This window comes from Photinus pyralis, unplaced genomic scaffold (assembly GCF_008802855.1).
Source record: "Photinus pyralis isolate 1611_PpyrPB1 unplaced genomic scaffold, Ppyr1.3 Ppyr1.4_LG8, whole genome shotgun sequence".
NCBI lineage: Eukaryota > Metazoa > Arthropoda > Insecta > Coleoptera > Lampyridae > Photinus > Photinus pyralis.
Window position 1 is genome coordinate 29,529,466 of NW_022170819.1, and position 21,298 is coordinate 29,550,763.

At 38.6% G+C, this 21,298-nt stretch overlaps 2 protein-coding genes and 1 pseudogene across 4 annotated transcripts; 1 reads left to right on the plus strand and 2 right to left on the minus strand.

Moving 5' to 3' along the window:
- Positions 1–697: 697 nt before the first annotated feature.
- Positions 698–6,827, plus strand: LOC116179522 (annotated as a pseudogene).
- LOC116178905 (facilitated trehalose transporter Tret1-like) lies at positions 6,403–9,167 on the minus strand. 3 transcript variants are annotated; one of them, XM_031498559.1, is made up of 7 exons: positions 9,048–9,167; positions 8,896–8,999; positions 8,630–8,848; positions 8,193–8,583; positions 8,011–8,145; positions 7,411–7,882; positions 6,403–7,354 (listed from the first exon to the last, which is right to left on the minus strand). In XM_031498559.1, exons 1-6 carry the CDS (start codon positions 9,106–9,108, stop codon positions 7,416–7,418), a joined length of 1,377 nt encoding a protein of 458 aa, XP_031354419.1. In that variant the 5' UTR covers positions 9,109–9,167; the 3' UTR covers positions 6,403–7,354; positions 7,411–7,415. The 3 variants fall into 3 exon arrangements, with proteins under 3 accessions (XP_031354419.1, XP_031354418.1, XP_031354420.1); XM_031498558.1 differs by lacking the exon at positions 6,403–7,354 and having other exon boundaries at positions 7,377–7,882; XM_031498560.1 differs by lacking the exon at positions 6,403–7,354 and having other exon boundaries at positions 7,377–7,882; positions 8,896–9,016; positions 9,077–9,149.
- Positions 9,168–13,180: 4,013 nt separating this feature from the next.
- On the minus strand, positions 13,181–21,298 carry LOC116179524 (facilitated trehalose transporter Tret1-like). Its single transcript, XM_031499319.1, has 8 exons — positions 21,100–21,298; positions 20,871–21,039; positions 16,521–16,616; positions 14,630–14,733; positions 14,368–14,586; positions 13,921–14,320; positions 13,736–13,870; positions 13,181–13,686 (listed from the first exon to the last, which is right to left on the minus strand). The coding sequence occupies exons 3-8, from the start codon at positions 16,579–16,581 to the stop codon at positions 13,181–13,183; spliced, it is 1,425 nt and encodes a 474-aa protein (XP_031355179.1). The 5' UTR covers positions 16,582–16,616; positions 20,871–21,039; positions 21,100–21,298.

The window sequence follows — 21,298 nt, forward strand, 5'->3', positions numbered from 1 at the left end:
TGCAACGTTTCTGAAATGTTATACTTCTCATAAAATAAATATTGCAGATATGTTGCCACAACATACACAACCTGTGCTTTGAAATATTTCTGCAATACAATGTTGTTTATCAAAGATGTTCGCTTATGATCAGGGATTCGGACCGGACCGAAAAAAAACCGAAAACCGGACCGAAACCGGTATTTTTTTCAGGACCGAAAACCGAACCGAAACCGTTATTTCTTCAGAAATTGAATCTTATTGAGAATCGGAACCGTTATTATTTTTTTCGGTTCTTTTCGGTTTTTTTACGGTTCTGAACAGGTTATTGGAAGTTGTAGGACGCGCCGGCCAACACGTTCTGAAAAAAGATAAAATATTACTTTAAGCCGTAGCCAGAAAGGGAAAGGAAAAAGGTAGCCGATAATTTAGCCACAACCATTTTAAAAATAGATTTGCTTTGTTGTGCAATTCTCAATTGTGTGAATACTTGTATAGTGAATGCTGTTAATGCGATTTGCGAAGTGGAAAATGGGACGAATATCATCAAACAATGCACATAAACATTTTGTTTATGATATTAATAACAAAATATCTACCTGCAAAATATGTGATGCAAAACTAAAAGTAGGCGACTTAACCTGAAAATTTGTCGATTTTTGTTTGAATACATTCTTCGTTACAGGGAAATCGTGGTACCAATTTGAAAAAGCATTTGATGAGATACCGCGACTTCGAAGAAGCATATTTTAGTTTTAGTGAACATAAGCTTACCTCGAAAAAAGTAAACCAACAAAAACTAAATGAAATAAATAAAGTACAGGTGGCCATGTCGAAGGAAATTTTAATTGATGCATGTGTTGAGTTGGTGACATTAAATGGTAGACCATTTACGTTAATGGGTGACTCTGGATTCAGAAAAATATTAGAACCCATTCTAGAAGGTCTGCCAAAAAAAGATAACATCAGTTTAACCAATGAATCAATTCAAAATTACATAGATACTGAATATAATATTATGAAGTCAGAAATAATTAGGCAAATCACTGGTGCCATGATTTGTCTAAAAGTAGATGCGGTCACACGATTGGATCGATCCTTTCTTGGTATAAATATTCAGTACATGTATCAAGATTCTATAGTTTTACAAACTCTGGCACTTAAAGAGTTAACGGAACGCCACACAGGTTTGTTTTATAATAATAAGTATTACCTATTCTATAATTATAGTTTTTGTATTTCTAGGTGACTACATAAGTAATATAATATTGGAAGTATGTAATTCCTTCGAAATAAAACCAAGTCAGATTTATACCATTACAACGGATAATGGTTCTAATATGATTAAGGCCATTAAATCGTTGGCAACAAGTAACGGAGACTTGGAAATTGTTGAAATGGATGAAGATGCAGCTCAAGATTTGGAAATAGACGATGAAGCACAAGAATCCTTACTAAATTCATTTCCTGATGATGATATACTCAATTTAACTAATCTTTTGCAACCACAAGAAGGTGATCCGTTTCCATCCCATTTAAACTCCCATGTATTTATTACGGGTAAGTTGAAATCGAGGTTGAAATTTAAGTTGAAAACTCGAATTGAATGTAGCTATGTAGAAATGTTTCTCTAAGTGTATGGGGACATCACAGCCATTCCGTTGGTTAACTTGACAATGACAAGATTGCTTGGTATCAATAAAATGCTTGTACTTACATTTCGAAAAATTCAACCGTCACTTAATTTTAACAATGTGCAATTAGTCGGAAATATATTTTAGGTATGCGTTGTGCGGCTCATACCCTTCAACTTGCAGTAGAAGGAGCATTAAGTACAGATAAATCTGTAGCTGCCTTAATTCTAAAAGCAAGGCACATAATTAAAAAACTTAGAACTCAAACATATTTGTATATGATTAAAAAACAGAATTTAAAAAAAACCTGTAATTGACTGTGTAACAAGATGGGGGTCAACTATGAAGATGTTGGAAAGTTTGCTAGATTTAAAAGAATTTTGTTTGGAAATGTCAATTACATCAAGTGATAAATTTGAAAATTTTTCCGATTAGAGTGGACAAAAGTTAATCATATTTGCCAAGCATTGCTACCTGCCTATATATGTACAAAAAAGCTCCAACGTGAGCAACTCATACTAAGCGACTTTTGTGGTTATTGGCTTGAATGTAAAATGGATGTGAATGTTCGTGAAAAAGATCTGCTTGGAAATAACGTAATTTTAGCTGCTATTTTCCTTGACCCTAGATATAATAGATATTTATTTTATTAGGAGTATAAGTTACACTTTATGTGACTGAGTATGAAAGTTTAAACGCCGAGCGTAGCGAGGCGAGTTAAATTCATACGAGTCACATAAAGTAACTTATACTTCGGATGAAATACTATATTTTATTTTCAAACGTCATTTACATATAATGTAGGAAATGGGTAAAGATGCACTCAATAGGTACCGCAAATAATATCAGCATAACATTGCTTTGTATCCATGACTACAGTATAACTCAAAATGACAATTTCACTAAAGTACTCTTGACAATTTTCGATTTTTGTAAAGCAGTTATCTACGATCTACGGTACCGAGATGGTCCTATATACTTCAAGATACCAAATGGGAAGGAATGTACTGGTCATTTCTTGAGGAGGACTTCTTCAACTGTGTTGGCAGATTGCAGAGGTGATATTACCTGTTTAACACAAACATGGAGGGTGGAAATCTGATGCAGTTGCTGCAGGGTACCTATCGAAGAATCGTTATAGAATAAAGAAGACATTGTCACCAAGATCCTTTTGCATGATACAGTGAAAATTCATAAAGATTTCGGGAAGATTTCAGAACCCAATACAAGCCCAATGTTACAAAATGCCACTTGAAATAATTGCACGTTTAATTTTAACGTCAAGTAGAATTTTCTGCAGAAAAGGTATAGTTTTGTTTGATTTGATAAATAGAAATATAAAGTTCGTGGACGTAAATGCTAAGTGTGTATTTTGTTTTCACTAGAGTGGCGTATAAATGTTACACGCCGCCGGAGTATAACACTTATACGCCGCTCAAAATAGGTGTCAAAAAAGTGACACTTAAACCTTCATAAAACTGTCGCTATAACTACAGTTAAACGACGTTTGAAAATAAAATTATGTTAGATAAGGAGCAATGCAAAAAAGCAAAGAGTCACTTGAAGGAAGTATGGTATCATTTGCTTATGTATAAGGAAGCTATTGTTCCTTCAATAGCTGCAGAAAGTTCAACTGACACTGACACGTCGGCGGTTGATGATTTCGAGGAACTATTAAAGGAAAAGGAAAGGCAAGTTGCTGTACGAAAGTCACTGCATCCTACGAGTATTAAATCAGGCGGATCCAAATTAGTACAAAAGGAACAACAAAAACCAATTGATTGTCTTCTAAACAATTACGAATGCGAGCAACCTAGAATAAACAGGAAGAGTGATGTGTTGAAATTTTGGAGTATGAATAAACACTCGCATCCTGAATTGTACATTTTGGCACATATTGTACTTGCATCTCATGCAACGCAGGTTAGCGTTGAACGTTTATTTTCAGGCTTAAAATTTATTTTGTCTCCATTAAGAAACAAGGTTAAAGCGAAAATTTTGGAGCAACAAATTTTTATCCGCAGCAACAAAAATTTTAATAAAAAGAAAAACAAAGTTACCCAGTAAGCCCCACAATAGTGTAAAATAGTATTTTACATTATTAGCCAGGTAAGTGAGTTTTTACTGGCGATAGGAGAAGTTGACTAGCGAGCCGTTAGGCGAGCTTGTCATCTCCTAGAGCCAGTAAAAACTATTACCTGGCGTATAATGTACAATATTTTATTTGTCACTCATTTGTAAACGTAAATAATTAGTTCTTAAATTAATCTTGAAGAAATGTCTAAAATATCATGTTATCCATGTAACATAGACTTCGCATTCATTCTGGCCAATGAAATTACTAGATTACTAACTTGTAAAATTTTTACAGGTCTGCTGTCAGTTTTACAAGTCAGTAGCGTTTAAACATTACGTTTACCCGTTTGCGTTTTGTCTTGTTAATCAACGTTTACAACTGAGTAACAAATAAATTATTTAAATGATAAATGTTTTTTAGATTTTCAATTCCAATTCATACTGATGCTGCACCTCAAGATTTGGCCCAAAATAAAAGGAAAGGAGAACAGGAAGAGCAACAGGCAGCAGCAAATAAAAATAAAAAACAACGTTCTATTAATAATTATTTTCATTAATAAATAATTCAATATACATATTATAGATTTAAGTGTTAAAATTAATGTAGTACTAATAGTAGAAATGAAATTTTTTTTCTGTATGTGTGATAATATAGGTTCATCTCTTGACTAAGTCCATTGTCATTTTGAACGAGGTAAGCAGCTCAGTTAAGCAGATTTCGGTGTTTTTACTCATGCGTAATTGATAACCATTTTTCACTTGAACTCAAGGTAAATAAACCAATATGAAGTAAAATAAGTAAAAAGGTTTCTGCCCAAAGGCGAGTAACTTTAGCACATTTTCCAATTTTTCATGTATTGATCAGTACCTCCTAAAAGGTCATTTACGATATGTTTGCCTTTACTACAAGCATCTGTGCTTAAAATTTCCAATAAATATCTTAACAAATAAGAATGTTGATAATGCGCAGCCTGCGCATCGCACATTAATCGTCTAGATTTTTCTTGGCTCAGGTGCTAGAGCCATAAACTACCAAATGCAAAAACAATGAACTAAATATCTTGAAAACTGTAGGAGTAGTTAAGGCCTCGGACAGAGAAAGTGGCTACAATAGCGCCCCCTTTCCTTGGAAATGCGTTAAAAAGATTGGACACAATTACGTTTAGAACTAGAACCGTTATAAATGTGAACCAGAACCGTTATTCCAATAGGTCCGGACCGTTTGAACCGAAAAAAAAAATCGAAACCGGAACCGCAATTATGTTTAGAACCGGAACCCGGACCGGAACCGTTACAAATATTTTCCCGCTAAAAATGTCAGAACCGGAACCGTTATTTGCAATAGGTCCAGATCCCTGCTTATAGTCCAGTATGCGGAGCAGTCAGAAGGGCCGATTCCTGGAAAAGGTGATGTAAACGATTTTATCATTTTAAATGGTCCATTTGGGTCCAAAACACCTCAAAATGTTCGGTTTTTTTTTAGTTTTTCGCTTAAAACACGAAAACGGTATATATTTTATGAATAACACTGATTTAGTAAATTAAAGAAAACACAATTCTGCGTCGATCAAATGATGATCAAACAAAATCGGTCTAATAGAAAAATTTTTACAAGCGATCAAAGAACACCCATTTGTTCCAACTTTTCTAAAAAACTGAGTTAACCTTTTTTTTAATGCGTTGTGGCTCCTAAAGGAACAATAAAATCCACTACCCCCTCCCTAAAGATTGTAGGACATCACAGAGTTCAAATTGGACCAATTTTTGAAATTGGTTGGAAGTTTATGAATGGGCCGGGATGAACAGGACTCATCCAAATTGCACAATTCTGCGTCGATCAAATGATGATCAAACAAAATCGGTCTAATAGAAAAATTTTTACAAGCGATCAAAGAACACCCATTTGTTCCAACTTTTCTAAAAAACTGAGTTAACCTTTTTTTTAATGCGTTGTGGCTCCTAAAGGAACAATAAAATCCACTACCCCCTCCCTAAAGATTGTAGGACATCACAGAGTTCAAATTGGACCAATTTTTGAAATTGGTTGGAAGTTTATGAATGGGCCGGGATGAACAGGACTCATCCAAATTGCTTGAATGGCTCTCCCCACTCCACACTTTCACTGCAACTGATGCCCTCATGTCCCCAGAGGTTAACTGCCACTTGGCCTCGGAGTAGGAGCAGACATGTTGAGAAAAATGTTTAACCATGCAACTTCCAAAATGTCACTTTCAAGAGGAAAACTTTGCAACCTTCTGAGCAAAGCTACTCACCTGCGGGACACCTTCTGCGACCCCTCATGCTCTCATGAGGCTATTGAAGAAGCTGGAGGAACTCTACTAAGGCTCATACTTTCTGGCGACGCGGGTAGAAGTTTGGATGACCCAAATGAACCATTTAAAATAATAAAATCTTTTACACCAACTTTTGCAGATCAAAATTATCTGCATACTGGACTATTAGTAAATTTAATTAAGGCCTGCCTGGTGGCTGCTGTTTAGGACCAAGACCAATCGACTGACCTATCAAAGTGTTTGAGGCTTTAGGAGTAACTGACCTAACTGAAAACGATGCTGTTTATTTAACAGCTTTCAATGATCTTAGGAGTTACCCCAGCCGGCACTGCTTTGTGCTCTTGCTCCACGCTGGCTGGCGAGTCAGGTTTTATATGCCACTCCCCAGACCGCAGGAGCTCGTATCCCAGGTGAGCATGGCTGGGCATTGTTCCTGTAGCGGCTTCAGCTGCTTAACATGTACAAGATGATCGGTACAGTAGCACGACGGCGTTCCACGTTTTCGGCCCTGATGGGCCTTTCTTGATGTCCTGGTATTCGATGGTCTGTACGGCATTTTCCCAGAGATGCCCGACTCAGTTTTGCAGTGTCTTCATTGTTGGGAGCAGGTGGCGGATGTGGTCTTCCCAATGGTCGGAATAGATAACGATATCGTCTTACCTAGACTTCTTTAAGAATCCCGCTAGGACCCTGTGTCGTTAATTTTTAGAGGGTCGCCGGGGCATTTTTTAACCAGAAGGGCATCACCCTAAACTGGTATAAGGCACCGTCGGGAGTTGAAAATGCCGTCACCGGAGAGTTTCCTGGATCTGGATGTGAGGCAGGTTGGAGCTCTCGTCTTTGATTACGGCGCTGAGGCGTCGGTAATCTACGCAAAATATAGGATTGCCGTCTTTCTTTGTTACCACGACGATAGACGAACTGTATTCTTATGAACTCGTCTCAATTATTCCTATCGCCAACACTGTTTCGACTTCCTCTTTCTCTCTGTCGGGCCACGGTAAGAATCGACTCGGAATGGGACGTCCTGACGCAACCGGATCTTGTGTGTGGTGGTCGCGGTCGTAGATAGCGTCTTTTGCTCGTCGAGAGGGGTGTGGAAAGTTCGAAGTAGATCGTTTAGTTGCTGAGTAACCTTTTTCAAAGGTATACATACAGGATGGTCATTATACTGTTACAGCTGGACCAGGTGGGGCTGCATTTCGTGGGATGGCTTCGTATTTACGGAGCCATGGTTGTGTCAGTATGATTGGAGATACGTGGGCGGATACTACCATGAAAACGTCTTCTACCGTCGCGCTGCTAAAAATGGCCAATGTGAAAGCTGCGTTAATGTAGCGTTAACGGAGAGTATCCAATTTTGACATATGCCTACAAGAAAATAAAACTGGGATAATAGTAGTTTTTTATTCGATGGGATACAGTACATTAACTACTCTTTAGTTGACGAAAGGCTGTTTTGAATATCCCCCAATGTTTTCCCTTTAGTTTCCGGTATAAAAAACAAGCCAAATAAAACTCCCACGGCGCAAACGCCGGCAAAAATCCAACACGATGTGTATATCCCCCATGCGCTGGTTATCGTCGAGAATAGCTTCGAATTGAGAAAACCTACCAGGCCAGAGTAAAATCCAAAGATAAATCCCCCCACTTTTTTTGTTTCCGTGTTAAATAGTTCACCAGTAAGAAAGTATGGTAAGTGGCTCAGTCCAAATGACACTAAAACTCTATATAACGTTAAACATGTTATCGGTATAAACGCAACAGCTTCTAGGTTCACTTTTCCTTGTAAATAAAAATAGGTGCCTTCGCCTAATAGAGACACACATGCCCCAAAGGCGGATATACTGAATACCGGCTTCCTTCCTAGACGGTCAATTAATATGCTGGACAGTATCACTGAAAATAAACAGATGAACAAGACATGACATGACGATAGGCCCTTTTAAAAGGAGTCCTCCTGTGCTTCAATCCATAAATTACGTAGAGAATCTTCTCATAAAAGAGCCTCTGTAGTTTCCAAATACTTGCAGGGATTTGGACCAGACTGTAGATGACACTGGACAATTGAGGTGAAAGATTTGATTGACTGACTTCCATTATGGTTTGCATATACGCAGTGATGGCATATCCCCCGCTAAACTCCGAAATTGATTTGGCACCTGCTTGACAGTGTTAGTTCCTTCACAATCGCGCATTTCCCCGTTACCAAGCACCACCAGAAGAGATCTTCTGAAGTTGGGAGTTAGGAGTAACTCGATAAGCGATCTATCGGCTTTGTCACGACGTAAGGTTTCGTTCATTTCGCCTAGGATTCGATCTGAATTACTTGAGGATGCACACAATCGAACCAGGTTTGTGCGGGCATCCGTTTGGCGGCCCTTTTTTAATAAGTAATACGGCGATTCAGGTGCGAACGTCATGGAAACTCCCAAGATAATCGGGAAAATTCCGCATATCATAGTCAAGGCGGTGTAACCTACGAAAGGACCTACGCTAAATACTAGGACTCCGCCACACGTCGTAATCAATGCGGCTATCACTCCTAATTTGCCTCTAATGTCGTTACTTGCAATCTCGCAAATATAAATTGGAGTTGTCTAAAAAAATAACGCTAACTCGCATCTTATGCACAGAGACACTTACGGACAACGTAATACCACAACCAAGACCACTGATGAAACGACCTGCAATAAGTAGCGGTACTGAATCAGCGAACCCTATCATAATCCATGGAACAAAAAGAACCGCAGAGCTAAGTTGGAGTAGTCCCTTAGGACCTAATTTATCAAGTAATAACCCTTGAATGATACTCCCAGGTATGATGCCTAGAAACAGGGAGGCGGCCACCCATGATGCTTCTTCCTGTAAGTAGATGTGGAGACATTGGACGTTAAGGGCAGCCGACTTACATGACTGAGAGTAATTCCGATTGGGGAGTTTGAAGACGTCAACAACGGCAGCGACGGGGAAGGCCACGCAGTGCACGCGGCAAAGGTGAATGGTGCGAAACCGGCTAAAATACCTTTAGTCCTTCATCAGAAGTTTACAAGGTGGAGCTTACCAGCTATTGTGGAGAGATACTGTACGTACCTGGAATTTCTAAACAATGCCTGTAGAAACATGATGTCCTACATAACACATACGGCGGTACGAGTAGTGTACTCAAGCTTTCCCTGGGTTTATCGTTCGATTAAATGATAAGACATTAGATAGGTGATAGGAAGATTATAAATGCAAAAGAATTGAAATGTAACTGCGTGGAAGCAAGATCACTTATCGGGACTCGTATCTGGTATGAAGAAAAAACTTATATCAAGCGTTGGACGTGCCTCAACTCCTGCAGTTGCGCCTCCTGAACTTGTAGGGTGGTAAAAATAGGTATATATGTATTAACGCAACCTTGAGATCTCACAACAATCTACCTTCACCAAGGTCTTTTTCGCCAGCGAAATTCCAAGACACGACCTTGCACAACAACATCACAACCATACTGCACTGCTAGAAAGCAGCACCAATATAAACTCTCAAGACACTGAAACCAAACTCAAACACACTTTCGGCACCCCCACCATTACCACACTATAATTGTCCGGTCCCACCCCGCAACGTTCCACTCAATACCGATCCCTCTCCTGCATTTTTTAACGCAAGTCGATCCCAAGCAACCAACTGTTTCTTCTTCACCCCATTCCCAATCCACTATTAAACTCCCTCCTTTCCAACGGCCTCTTCCTGTTCGAAAACATACTCCCTCAAGATGTACTGTTCCACCTACACAGAGTGGGACACACTACCCCACGCCTGCCCTTCCCGCATCCCTAACTGTCCCGCTGTAGTTAAAACCATCGCGGCTCCATCTACCGACTCTTATTCCTCCGGTCCTGGCTCCCCCGACATGGAATACTTCCTTCGTATGGCAGACTTCCTTAAAGTTTTTACGCACTCCTTTGATCTTCGGGCCGCCCATGGCCATAACCACCCCCGTTTAATTTAAATAAGTACCCTAAGTTAGCTCTTCCCCATTCTCTTCCAAACCTCCTCTTCCACATACAATGGATCTCGTCGTAAGAACAATTAACGCCCGCGGTGTCAGACGCACACGCAAGAACCTGCTCCTTTCGATAGCATCCATGTCCTACCGCATGTCCAACATCTAGAATGCGTGACCTCTTCTGTTCACTTTCCTAATCTGAAGTACCGTTTCCTGTTATTACAAACTCCGCTCCGGGTCTGCCTAGCACGCCAAACAGCTGAAATTCGATTCCACCGTAACGCATACCGTCCTCATGGCGACTTCAACGCCGAGCACATAAGGGTTTGGTAATTCCACGACCAATGGTTCTAAACTTACTGACCTACTAACCAGTCTGCCGCTCCGACGGGCAAGATCAGTCCCACCTTCTTCAACCACCGAGGAACCTCCATTATTGACCATATTTTATGTACTGTAATGTTCCTGGGGTCTATCAAGGGTTGACCGGCAAAATGATCTCCCACATTTTGCACCGCCACTGTGCCAGAATCACTGAAGAGAGGGGGAGCTTAGTGTAGTCGGTTGGTAGCTCTGGCCTTGCCATTTCAGTTGTTAGTCATGAATTGGACGGGTGAGCATCGTGCCTTTGTTATTGAAACGTTTATGAAAAGTAACGAATCTGTGATTACGACGCAAAGAACATTTTGTACTCACTTCGCGCTTGGTAGACATGCTCCAGTTCCAGATCGCAAAACAATACTGTTGTGGGTTTCAAATTTTAGAGCTACAGGTTCAGCCTTAAAAAGAAAATCAACTGGTAGACCCAGAAGTGTCCGGACACCTGAAATTGTTGCAGCTGTAAGAGAAGCAATTGAACGATCTCCTAGCCGTTCAGCTGTGAAACATGCCCCTGCTTTGCATTTGTCAGATCGTTCTCTAAGAAGAATTTTACACACCGATCTGAAGTTCCACCCATACAAAATGATGATCGTGCAACAACTTAGTGAACGGGACTGGGAGAATCGCAGAACATGTTCCAACGATATTCTTCAAAACGTCCCACAAAATGCTCTTTTACAATCGAAAAAAATGGTCGCCATTTGGACTCTGTAATTTTCAAAACTTAATAAAAACAAATGGCATAGCATACATTTTCAGTTAATAAAGACAAAATCTATATAACATTTACAATGGCGTTTTTATTACAGATTAAAATGTGGGAGATCATTTTGCCGGACCCTGTATATTAACGCACACAACAAGACCATGCCAGGGAAACCTTCTACGGGACTAAAACCCTGAAATAGGCCACACAAATACATGAAATAAATCACCTACAGCAATAAAATGCAAGAGAAAATACACATAAATAAAACATCTCAAATTGTATGATGAAAATCAGATAATCAAATCAAATGCAATTAAGCAAGTTCATAAAAACAAAATACACAAGACATCATAAATGCAGTGGAAAACATGATAAATCGATACAGTACAAAAACACATCGAAATACTTGTACAATCAATTGAGCTAACACAACTCGTAAAATAGTAAATTGCATGTACATAGGAAACATGTAAATGGTGTGGCTCTACTCCGGCTTTTCGTTAACATAATTTAATTTAACACGAAAAGTCGATCATCGCTCAAGCAGAACATATTTTAAATAGAGGAAATGTTAATGAGAGGGCCCCTACTCGCATTGCTAAGATGCTAAGAACTGCAATCCGCACGAGACGAGTAGGCAACAGATACAGCGAAAGATCGAACTGTATTAGGTACCTACTCCACGGAGACAGAATGAACCACTCGCACACACACAAAAAACGAAACATCAAATACGAAAGCCTCCCTTCGTATAGCTACCGCACAAGAACTGCAGCGCGTCACGAATCCGAAAGTAACAGATACAGCGACCAATCAAACTGTATTAGGTGCTTCCCTCACGGAATAGTTACGGATCAATCGAACAGAGCAACATCGCACTGATAATCAACTCCTCGTGAATACAGAAATAAAAACTTAATTAAACAAAATAATGGCATAATCATCTGTAAAGTATAACAAACACGATTCATCTAACTGTACTCAAAACAAAGGCATGGAGTACGCCATGATTCAGATATCGTAGTAGATATACCGCAAACTTTCCCTATTCTTCTAGTGGGCCAATTACCATTAAAACCCAAACCATTTTATTTCGGCAGCGGCACCCCAATTTCGGGGAAGTGGACAAACAATCCAGCGACCACATTAACTTATCCCTACAGGATACCTACCTTCCCCATTTTGATACCATTAAATACCTCGGCATTACTTCCTTCCGAACCCTTAACTGGAAAACCGACTTCGACCGAACCTTAAAAAATGCGCAACCGCACCAACCGTCATCCCAACACAGTCCAGCACCCTTATAAAACCTTCATACGCCCGATCATCGATTACCGCCCTCCAACTCCAGGTCCTGGTGGACTAAACAAGTCTTCCACGATGGCCATTTTAGCACATTTTCCATGAGACGTTCAAACATCGCCGGTGCGTTACACAATCCAAACGGCATGACGATCCGATCGTAAATTCCGTTTTTTCCAGATCTTCTGGAGTTCACGTGCCAATAACCGATTTTTAAATCCGAAGTCAAGGAAAACTTGGAGCCGGATAGCGTGTCAAGTGTGTCGTCAATTCGTGGAAGTGGATAAGTATCTTTTTTAGTTTGTTCGAGCGGGTATATCTACAAGTATGGACACTGATCTACAAAATTGAACTATTAGTATTGAGTCTGCGGCCTTAACATAGCAGGTCGATGTCTTTTCATCGACCTTGTTTTAGTCTTCCTTTCCTGCTTTTATTGCGGATGCAATTTGGCAGGTCACCCACGAGCCTTTCGACATCGCTTCTGGAAATGCCCGATTTCTTCACAATTCCAACAACGGAACTGAACTTCAGCAATTAATGCGGTCAGCAATTTGTTGTTGTTTTGAACGGTGTTCTCCCCTTCTACAACTCTAACGCTACCGCTTTCCTTCATTGTACCTTGAGGTGATTCTACTCCGAGAGCTCGAGCTAATGCGTTAGTCACCATTTTTGGTGCTCATTGTCAACTCGCTTGATCGTTAAAATACATATACAGAGGCACTATCTGCAGAGATCAATATGATTTTGAGATACAAACGTTGAACTCAATAAAAAAGAGTGCTTCTACTAAACAAACGAGATTTATTTAAATAACAGGATTCTTTGAATCCATATCGCTAGTTTTAATACTATTAGAAGACAATAGAGTCTTTTGTATATCCTCGAATGATTTACCCTTTGTCTCTGGCAACACATACATAGCAAAAAATACACCCAAAAATGAAGCACACGCAAACGCCCAGAACAGTGTATACAGCCCCCAAGACTCGAACACACTACCACAGATTTTAACGGTCACAAACACGAGAACGGAAGATATACATGTAACAGTAGGACCTCCAATTTTTTTTGTTCTGGTCGTAAACAATTCGCCAACTATAAGGTTTGGTACATAACAAAGTCCCACGGATAGAAATAATTGGTAAGCGATTAAGAACACCACAGGCAGGAACTTCACAGTGTTTAACTTGTATATTCCGTTAAGATAAAAGTAGGTACCACAAAGCATTAGAGTGATTCCAGATCCGAATGACGATATGCCTAGCATCCATTTCCTTCCAATTTTATCCACTAGCAATCCGCACAAACAAACTGAAACATTCGATTATCATCATTCTTTAATGTTACATACCATACTTACGTGAAGGAATCTGGGCAATACCAAAAATAACGGTTATTAGTTCTGTCGGTAAGCTACTGTCGGCTGTCTTCAAGATGATCTGAAAGTATGGTGGGATAAAACCAAGACCAGAAAGAATCCCAATAGACTGAGCCCCTAAAAGTATAAACTTAATAAACAACGAATCCTTCACGTAACAGAATTACCAACGATAATTAGCAGCGATTTTCCAAAGCGAACATCAAACACCAACGACAGCAAGTGTTTACCACGACTGTCACGCTTTAATGTTCCCTCAATTTCTTCAAGCATAGATTCTATTTCAGAACGAGTTGTTGCACTGCACGCCAATCGTCTCAAGCATAATTCAGCGTCCTTGCACTGGTTTTTCTTCATTAAAAAGTATGGAGAATTTGGCATGAAAGGAAAGGAAATAATGAAAATAAGAGGAAAGATTACGGAGCATATAATAAGAGTGGTATACGTTAAATACGGACCACCGCCATACATAAGTAAGACGCCTGAAATACCTCCAACCATGGGAATGACTCCCAATTTGCCACGAATATCTTTGCTTCCGATTTCACATAGGTAAATGTGTATACACTAAGATTACACTGCAATTCAGTTGTCCGTATAGCTGCTTTTCTTACCATGACCGCAATTCCATCACCTACACCTGCCACAATGCGACCGGCTACAAGCGCGGCGAAAGACTTTGCCGTTCCCAGAATGGTCCAAGAGATGACCGTAAATACAGCCCCGATCAAGAGTATGCATTTTGATCCCAATATATCAAGAAAAATTCCCAATAATATACCTCCTATTATCATACCCAAGCTTAAGCTTGACATTACCCAGGACGCTTCTTCCTGAAAGTTATTCTAGTTGAAGCTATTAAACGGATTAACTTACATAGTTCAGCGGTCTTCCAATTGGGGAATCTTCAGATAATAACTTAGGTAGCGTTGGTGTACCCCATACGAGGTTTGCATACAGAGATAGTTGTAGTATACCAACTGCATCCATGAAAGAAATTGATTTTAAATTAACGGGGACTCGGAAGAAGAGCTGGGCAGAATACTTTCATTTAAATAGTAAATACTTTACACAAATCAAAGGTATTTGAATACTAAATACTTTTACGTCCAGCACAAGCGAATACGAGATACAGATACATTGAAAAGTATTCAAATACTTAAAAAAATAAGTATCCAAATAGTTTAGAATGTATTCGAATACTTTCAAAAGTATTCTAATACTATCAAAGGTATTCGAATACTTTTCAGTATTCGAATACTTGTCACTCTCAAATACATTAAAAATTTATAATAAAAATAGTATACTAAGTCTTAATACTACTTAAAAAATCAAGTTATACTTTGTACCTATGGGGTTAGCTTTTTTTATATTTCTATTGTTATATACAAATTTAAGGAGAGTAAAAGCGTAATATTATTATTATTATATTATTATAATAATTATAGTAATTTCAAACAGTTCCAAGATTGGGCTACTAGTTCAAAAGTTACAGCCCTTTGAATTTTCTTTCGAAATTGGTTTCTAGTCTATAACTTTTGATTGAGAAGTCTGATCGAAAAAGTACGAATTGTTTTGGATTCTACGCACCAAAATTAATAAGAAAAAGTGTTTTCCCGAGAAATTTTGGTGCAGTCGATTTTTGGTAAAAAAGGAAGGTTATACACTGCCTTTTTTTGAGCCCCGAAAAAAAAATTGTCTCAGATCGACCCGGAAAAAAAATTTTCTTATAGAATGTGGCCTGTAGAATCCATAATTTCAAACAGTTCCAAGATTGGGCTACTAGTTCAAAAGTTACAGCCCTTTGAATTTTTTTCGAAATTGGTTTCTAGTCTATAACTTTTGATTGAGAAGTCTGATCGAAAAAGTACGAATTGTTTTGGATTCTACGCACCAAAATTAATAAGAAAAAGTGTTTTCCCGAGAAATTTTGGTGTAGTCGATTTTTGGTAAAAAAGGAAGGTTATACACTGCCTTTTTTTGAGCCCCGAAAAAAAAATTGTCTCAGATCGACCCGGAAAAAAAATTTTCTTATAGAATGTGGCCTGTAGAATCCATAATTTCAAACAGTTCCAAGATTGGGCTACTAGTTCAAAAGTTACAGCCCTTTGAATTTTCTTTCGAAATTGGTTTCTAGTCTATAACTTTTGATTGAGAAGTCTGATCGAAAAAGTACGAATTGTTTTGGATTCTACGCACCAAAATTAATAAGAAAAAGTGTTTTCCCGAGAAATTTTGGTGTAGTCGATTTTTGGTAAAAAAGGAAGGTTATACACTGCCTTTTTTTGAGGCCCGAAAAAAAAATTGTCTCAGATCGACCCGGAAAAAAAATTTTCTTATAGAATGTGGCCTGTAGAATCCATAATTTCAAACAGTTCCAAGATTGGGCTACTAGTTCAAAAGTTACAGCCCTTTGAATTTTCTTTCGAAATTGGTTTCTAGTCCACTTTTGATTGAGAAGTCTGATCGAAAAAGTACGAATTGTTTTGGATTCTACGCACCAAAATTAATAAGAAAAAGTGTTTTCCCGAGAAATTTTGGAGTAGTCGATGTTTGATAAAAAAGGAAGGCCCTTGCGAAGTATTCGAATACTAAATATTTGTGAAAGTATTTGAGTTACAAATACAAATACTGCTTCCATAAAATTATTTAATTACAAAGTATTTGAATACTTTAAAGGATTTGAATACTAATAAGTTTTTACAAAATCGAATACTGCCCAGCTCTGCTCGGAAGGAATCTTGCTGTTTTTTATTAAGAAACTTACCCCAAGCAGCTGCAATGTACTGAAGAAATCTCGTGTTCTTGCGTATGTGTTCAAAAGGCATTTAACTTGCTTTTGTATCTATAGTTAATACACAACCTGCAAAAAGGAATTTATGGATAAATGAAGTAGGTAGTTGCAACGTTTCAGCGTGTGTGTCAGGGCAACGTAAGTGTTATTCACAGGTAGCCGTCAATAAATAACCCAATTGCAAAGTTCCAGTCCGCTTTACTTTGTAACGATCGCGATATATTATGTTGTTAATTGATTTTGCGCGAAAATAACCAAAATCAAAAGCTTATCAGTGAGGTCGCATACTACGAAGCAATCATATCCGGAACAAAACCACGAATACGGGGGGTAATATAGGCAGTGACCGGGGTATGTATAACCAAATAAATACCACCAGCATTGCAAAATTATGCGCAGACACCCTTTGCAGATCGTTGAACAACCCCATTCTCAAACGGCAACGACGCTACCGCATTGGCAGATAACCAAGCCGCATCCATGGCGGCCATTAATCTCCACGTGCCTCTTATCGTATATTGGACATGTTCATTCTTTACCTTTTGGATTCAAAATTTATAATCATTCAAATAATCTGCCACAATTTCGCTCTTCGAGCTTTCTTGTAAGTTGATGCAATTTGATCAAAATTTTTCTTCGGCAATTTTTTGAAGTCGCCTTGGAATGAGTACTCAGCATACCCCGGACCCGTGGCATTTGCACCTGCTTACCTCCCGCAACGGCCACACCTATCCACACCCCTGATGTTCTTTTAGCCTACCCATCCCAAATGTTAAAAATTCTTCAATCATGTCAATTATGCATCAATGTAAACGTTGATTATAATTCATATCACGGACTAATTTGTATAATATCCTTTGAATATATGATATGGAAATACTGGAATGATATGGAGTTGATATCCACATCCCATGAGCACTGATTATACTTTTGTGCGTGCAAGTTTCGGAACTTTTGTAATACACCAAATATTTTCATTTCCTTGATAGATTATGTTTTCATAACACTGCGATTGAATTCCAAACATAAATTTTTCCTTGTCTTTATAATTTTCTAGAAAGTTCACACGTATTCCCGTCAATCCCAAGGGTTGTAACGTTTGCAGCACACCAAATATTTTTATCATTGATCAATTTTGTTAAAATTATCTATAACCAACCCTGCAACTGCCTCTAAAAATAAAGTCCCTCTCGTTTAATCAAAAATTCCTTCTAAATGAATTCAAACAATCCTACCCCATTCACCCAATTTACAAGATCGCTTACTTTAAGAATATTTTGATTACTCACAGTCCGATAGATATTTTCAATTCAAATTTTAAAAAAATTGCGTTACCGTAATTATAGTTATGTTATGGGGAATCAATGACTTCCCTATGGTCAAATCAATACCGCTTTCCTCAAAAGGGATGGTCCCTAACTGGATAATATAGAAACGGAACTGGATCTCCGGGGGGAATACTGTTGAAGTTTTTTTGAATTTTTGTACTATTATAATAGGGAAAGATGTGGGGACTCTTGGGAGCGGGTCAAGGTCACGCGGTTATCAAAAAGTCAGGACTACTCTCTCTCCTTATGGATGGGGGCACAAAATAGCGGGTCAAGTCAATGACTGGTCACATCCTTACGGACGGGGATGCAAAAGAACAAGTCAAAAAAGCCAGGTCAACTCTCCTTGCGGATGAGGATCTGCATAAGTATGGGGACGCAAAAGAGCACCTTGGGGTTAATGTCCGGTCACATCCTTATAGATAGGGACACAAAAGAGCGGCTCAAAAAGGTCAGGTCTACTCTCCTTACGAATGGGGACGCAAAAGAGCTATCTGCTTATGTATGACTTGGGATCATAATATGAAATATATGTATCTAGCATGGGAGAGTCTAATGGAGTTAGGTATGGAATTAGTTGTTAACTCAATTGTTTGACTTCTGAAGAATTCGCAGCCACTGGTAATCCAAAACTGCATTTTGCTACATTCCGTGCAGCTCTTTCACCAGGTCTGCCGGCGTAGCGATGTGTGCCTCAATATGATCGTCGTGCTCAAGACGAAGACGGCAAACAAGATTATCCCAAGTCTTCTTTGCTGTTTCGGCTTTACGAATATGAATCGGCGGGTTGTCTCCCAACATTTATCCTTTATCAATAGCAACTTCGTTTTAAAGCTCCAATTGGCATAGTTAGAAGCATTCAATTTGCGGAACGACACCAGATTTTCAGTCACGAGAGACCAGTCGAAAAAATTAACCGCACGAACAACGACAGAAATCCTCGAAATCCTCCGGTATGCTACACCAATAACCTTTTGGGGCAATCAGACGGACGCGAAAACGTAGTAGAAAACAGATAAAATGAAATTACATTTTCTTTTTACTTGTCAGAAACTTACATTAACAAAAATGCATTAAAAAAACACAATAGTATACTGATGTACACAAAATATGAAACAAAGTAGTGTTGCAACTAGTTGTTGTTGTTTGAGTGTCTAACACGAAACACGTAAATTCGGTGCTCTCTGAATAACGCGTAATAAAATACTTAAATATTGTTATTTTGTAATAAAATTATGAAACGGAAGTAATATTAGTGGGCGGTTTATACTAATCGAAAAATAGCAGTACCTAATTCAGTGCGATATTAGAGGAATAATTACATTAATGTAAGTACCTTTCCAAAAGCTACACCGATTTATCTGAAAGGCGTTTAACCTCTTGTGATAAAGATAAACTTGTATAGGTATCAACAACGCTCCGTTTGTAAATAAAATTGCAGTGCCCAATCTTGCATTTTAAGCATAGTAGGTACACACGCAAAATAAACTATTTCCCGAACAGCGAAAATCTGTAGTATTGCACATAAAAGAAAATGGGAAGCGAAGGCAGTGAGTTGGTCAAGTTGTTCGAAAGCTTCAAAATCGAAATGCGAGAAACTCTCCGAGAAGAAATTAATAAATTTAATATACCGGCACTGCTAGAACAACATGTGCAAAGGTACGAGGAATTAAAAAGCGATAATAAAAAACTGAATGAAATTGTCCAATCACAACAAAAGGCGATAGACAATTTACGAAGATATAACAACGTAATCTTCTACGGGATCCAAGGCACAAGCGAGGAAAATCAAGAGGACTTGGAAAGTACGATCCAATAATGTAATAGAGGTAACAACAACGAGCGACAGTATTAATTACGTGCGACGACTTGGTAGAAAGGATGTCAAAAATCGACCCGTGCTTGTGGCATGCGTCTCCAACATTCTCAAGAGAAAAATTTTGAGGAACGCCAGAAAGCTTAAGGGCAGTAAAATATATCTCTCGGAGGACTACGATGAAGAAATGCGGGAGCGGAGAAAGAAAATGATTAAACTAAGAAACATCTACAGGGAAGCAGGTCAGATTTGCCAGCTGAGGAGGAATGGAATAATGCTCGATGGAAAATTTGTCCACTTCAAGGAATTACATCTGGAGGATCAGGAGACCGCTGGGAATGATGAATCTGCCGAAGAAGTTTGCAAAGATCACACAGCTCGACCAGAGTCAAGGATCAAGAAGAGGAAAATCAATAAGGAATCACCAATTCGCAAACCTACTCAACCTCACTTGAGAGAATTTTTTCGTTTCCGAAGCTATTCAGAATCCGCATCTACAGGAGGCAGCAAATCTCAAAACTAATATGGAAGAAGCAAGTGCAGTGGACATTGTGGCCTATAATGTGGCAGGATTAAAAAGTAAGTGGAACAATTTAGAATTCATACATTTTTTAAGACAGTTTGAGGTAATTTTTGTTATTCGAATGTTTTTTAGTCGATGAAGAAAGGTTTTCGCTTGGTTTCTCTAAACTTGTAAGAATGATAGGGGAGTATAGCTTAAAATTTATACCGGCTGTTAGGCATAGCAAATACGGGCGTGCTAGTGCAGGATCAATATATGGGATTCGGAAGGACAGTTGGAGTAGTACTATGTTTAGTTTTATAAGTTTGTCAAATGTGGATGTTATACAAATAAGAAGTCAGGCGGGTGTCTTGTATGTTCTTCCAATCTACTTGAATTGCAACAATTGGAAGGTTGAGTTTAATGCGTTGTCTAGCTTATTAGATGATAATCCTAACTCTCAGTTTATTTTGATGGGAGACTTTAATAGTCGTATTGGTACACTACAAATTATACCCCAATATGTAGCAGAGAGCTCTAACCTTGAAATTCATAGAAATTCTAAAGATAATATACTTAACACCAATGGAAAGCACCTGCTGTCCCTATTGGAGGATGTTAATTTAATAGTTCTAAACGGACGAACTTTAGGTGACTTGGCAGGAGAATATACCTACTTAGGAACGACAGGGTGTTCCGTAATAGACTTGTGTGCGGCCTCCATTAATGTGCTACCTTATATACAAAGTTTCCGTGTGTGCGAACAATTTTTTTCCGATCATTTACCCATAGCCATCAAGTATCTAATGGAAGCAGTACGACGTAATGTCCTGCTACCGCTTGTCCCTAAATTAAAGTGGAATTCAAATATGAGAGTCAGATATATTAACGAATTAGATAGCTTACTCGACGAGTATCCAATAAGATATACACCAACTGCGGAACAATTAACAAAAGTGATAGTTGACACAGCACGTAAATTTGACATGACATACAAAAACCAAACGTACGTTTATAAACAAAAGTGGTATGATAAAGAATGTAAAATAACACGTCAGAACCTATATAATTTGCTGCATATTTTTAGAAGAACGAATTCAGCCAC

What these genes read in the sequence shown, in the direction of transcription:
- LOC116178905 (XM_031498559.1), bottom strand. Translation starts at nt 9,108, where the DNA reads ATGTTTCTACAGGCATTGTTTAGAAATTCCAGGTACGTACAGTATCTC. An exon ending in TCGGAATTACTCTCAGTCAT is followed by an intron (nt 8,849 to 8,895) that starts GTAAGTCGGCTG and finishes ATCTACTTACAG; the next exon opens with GAAGAAGCATCATGGGTGGC. An exon ending in GTTGTGGTATTACGTTGTCC is followed by an intron (nt 8,584 to 8,629) that starts GTAAGTGTCTCT and finishes TTATTTTTTTAG; the next exon opens with ACAACTCCAATTTATATTTG.
- LOC116179524 (XM_031499319.1), bottom strand. Translation starts at nt 16,581, where the DNA reads ATGCCTTTTGAACACATACGCAAGAACACGAGATTTCTTCAGTACATT. An exon ending in GTGATGGAATTGCGGTCATG is followed by an intron (nt 14,321 to 14,367) that starts GTAAGAAAAGCA and finishes GTGTAATCTTAG; the next exon opens with TGTATACACATTTACCTATG. An exon ending in ATCGCTGCTAATTATCGTTG is followed by an intron (nt 13,871 to 13,920) that starts GTAATTCTGTTA and finishes TTATACTTTTAG; the next exon opens with GGGCTCAGTCTATTGGGATT.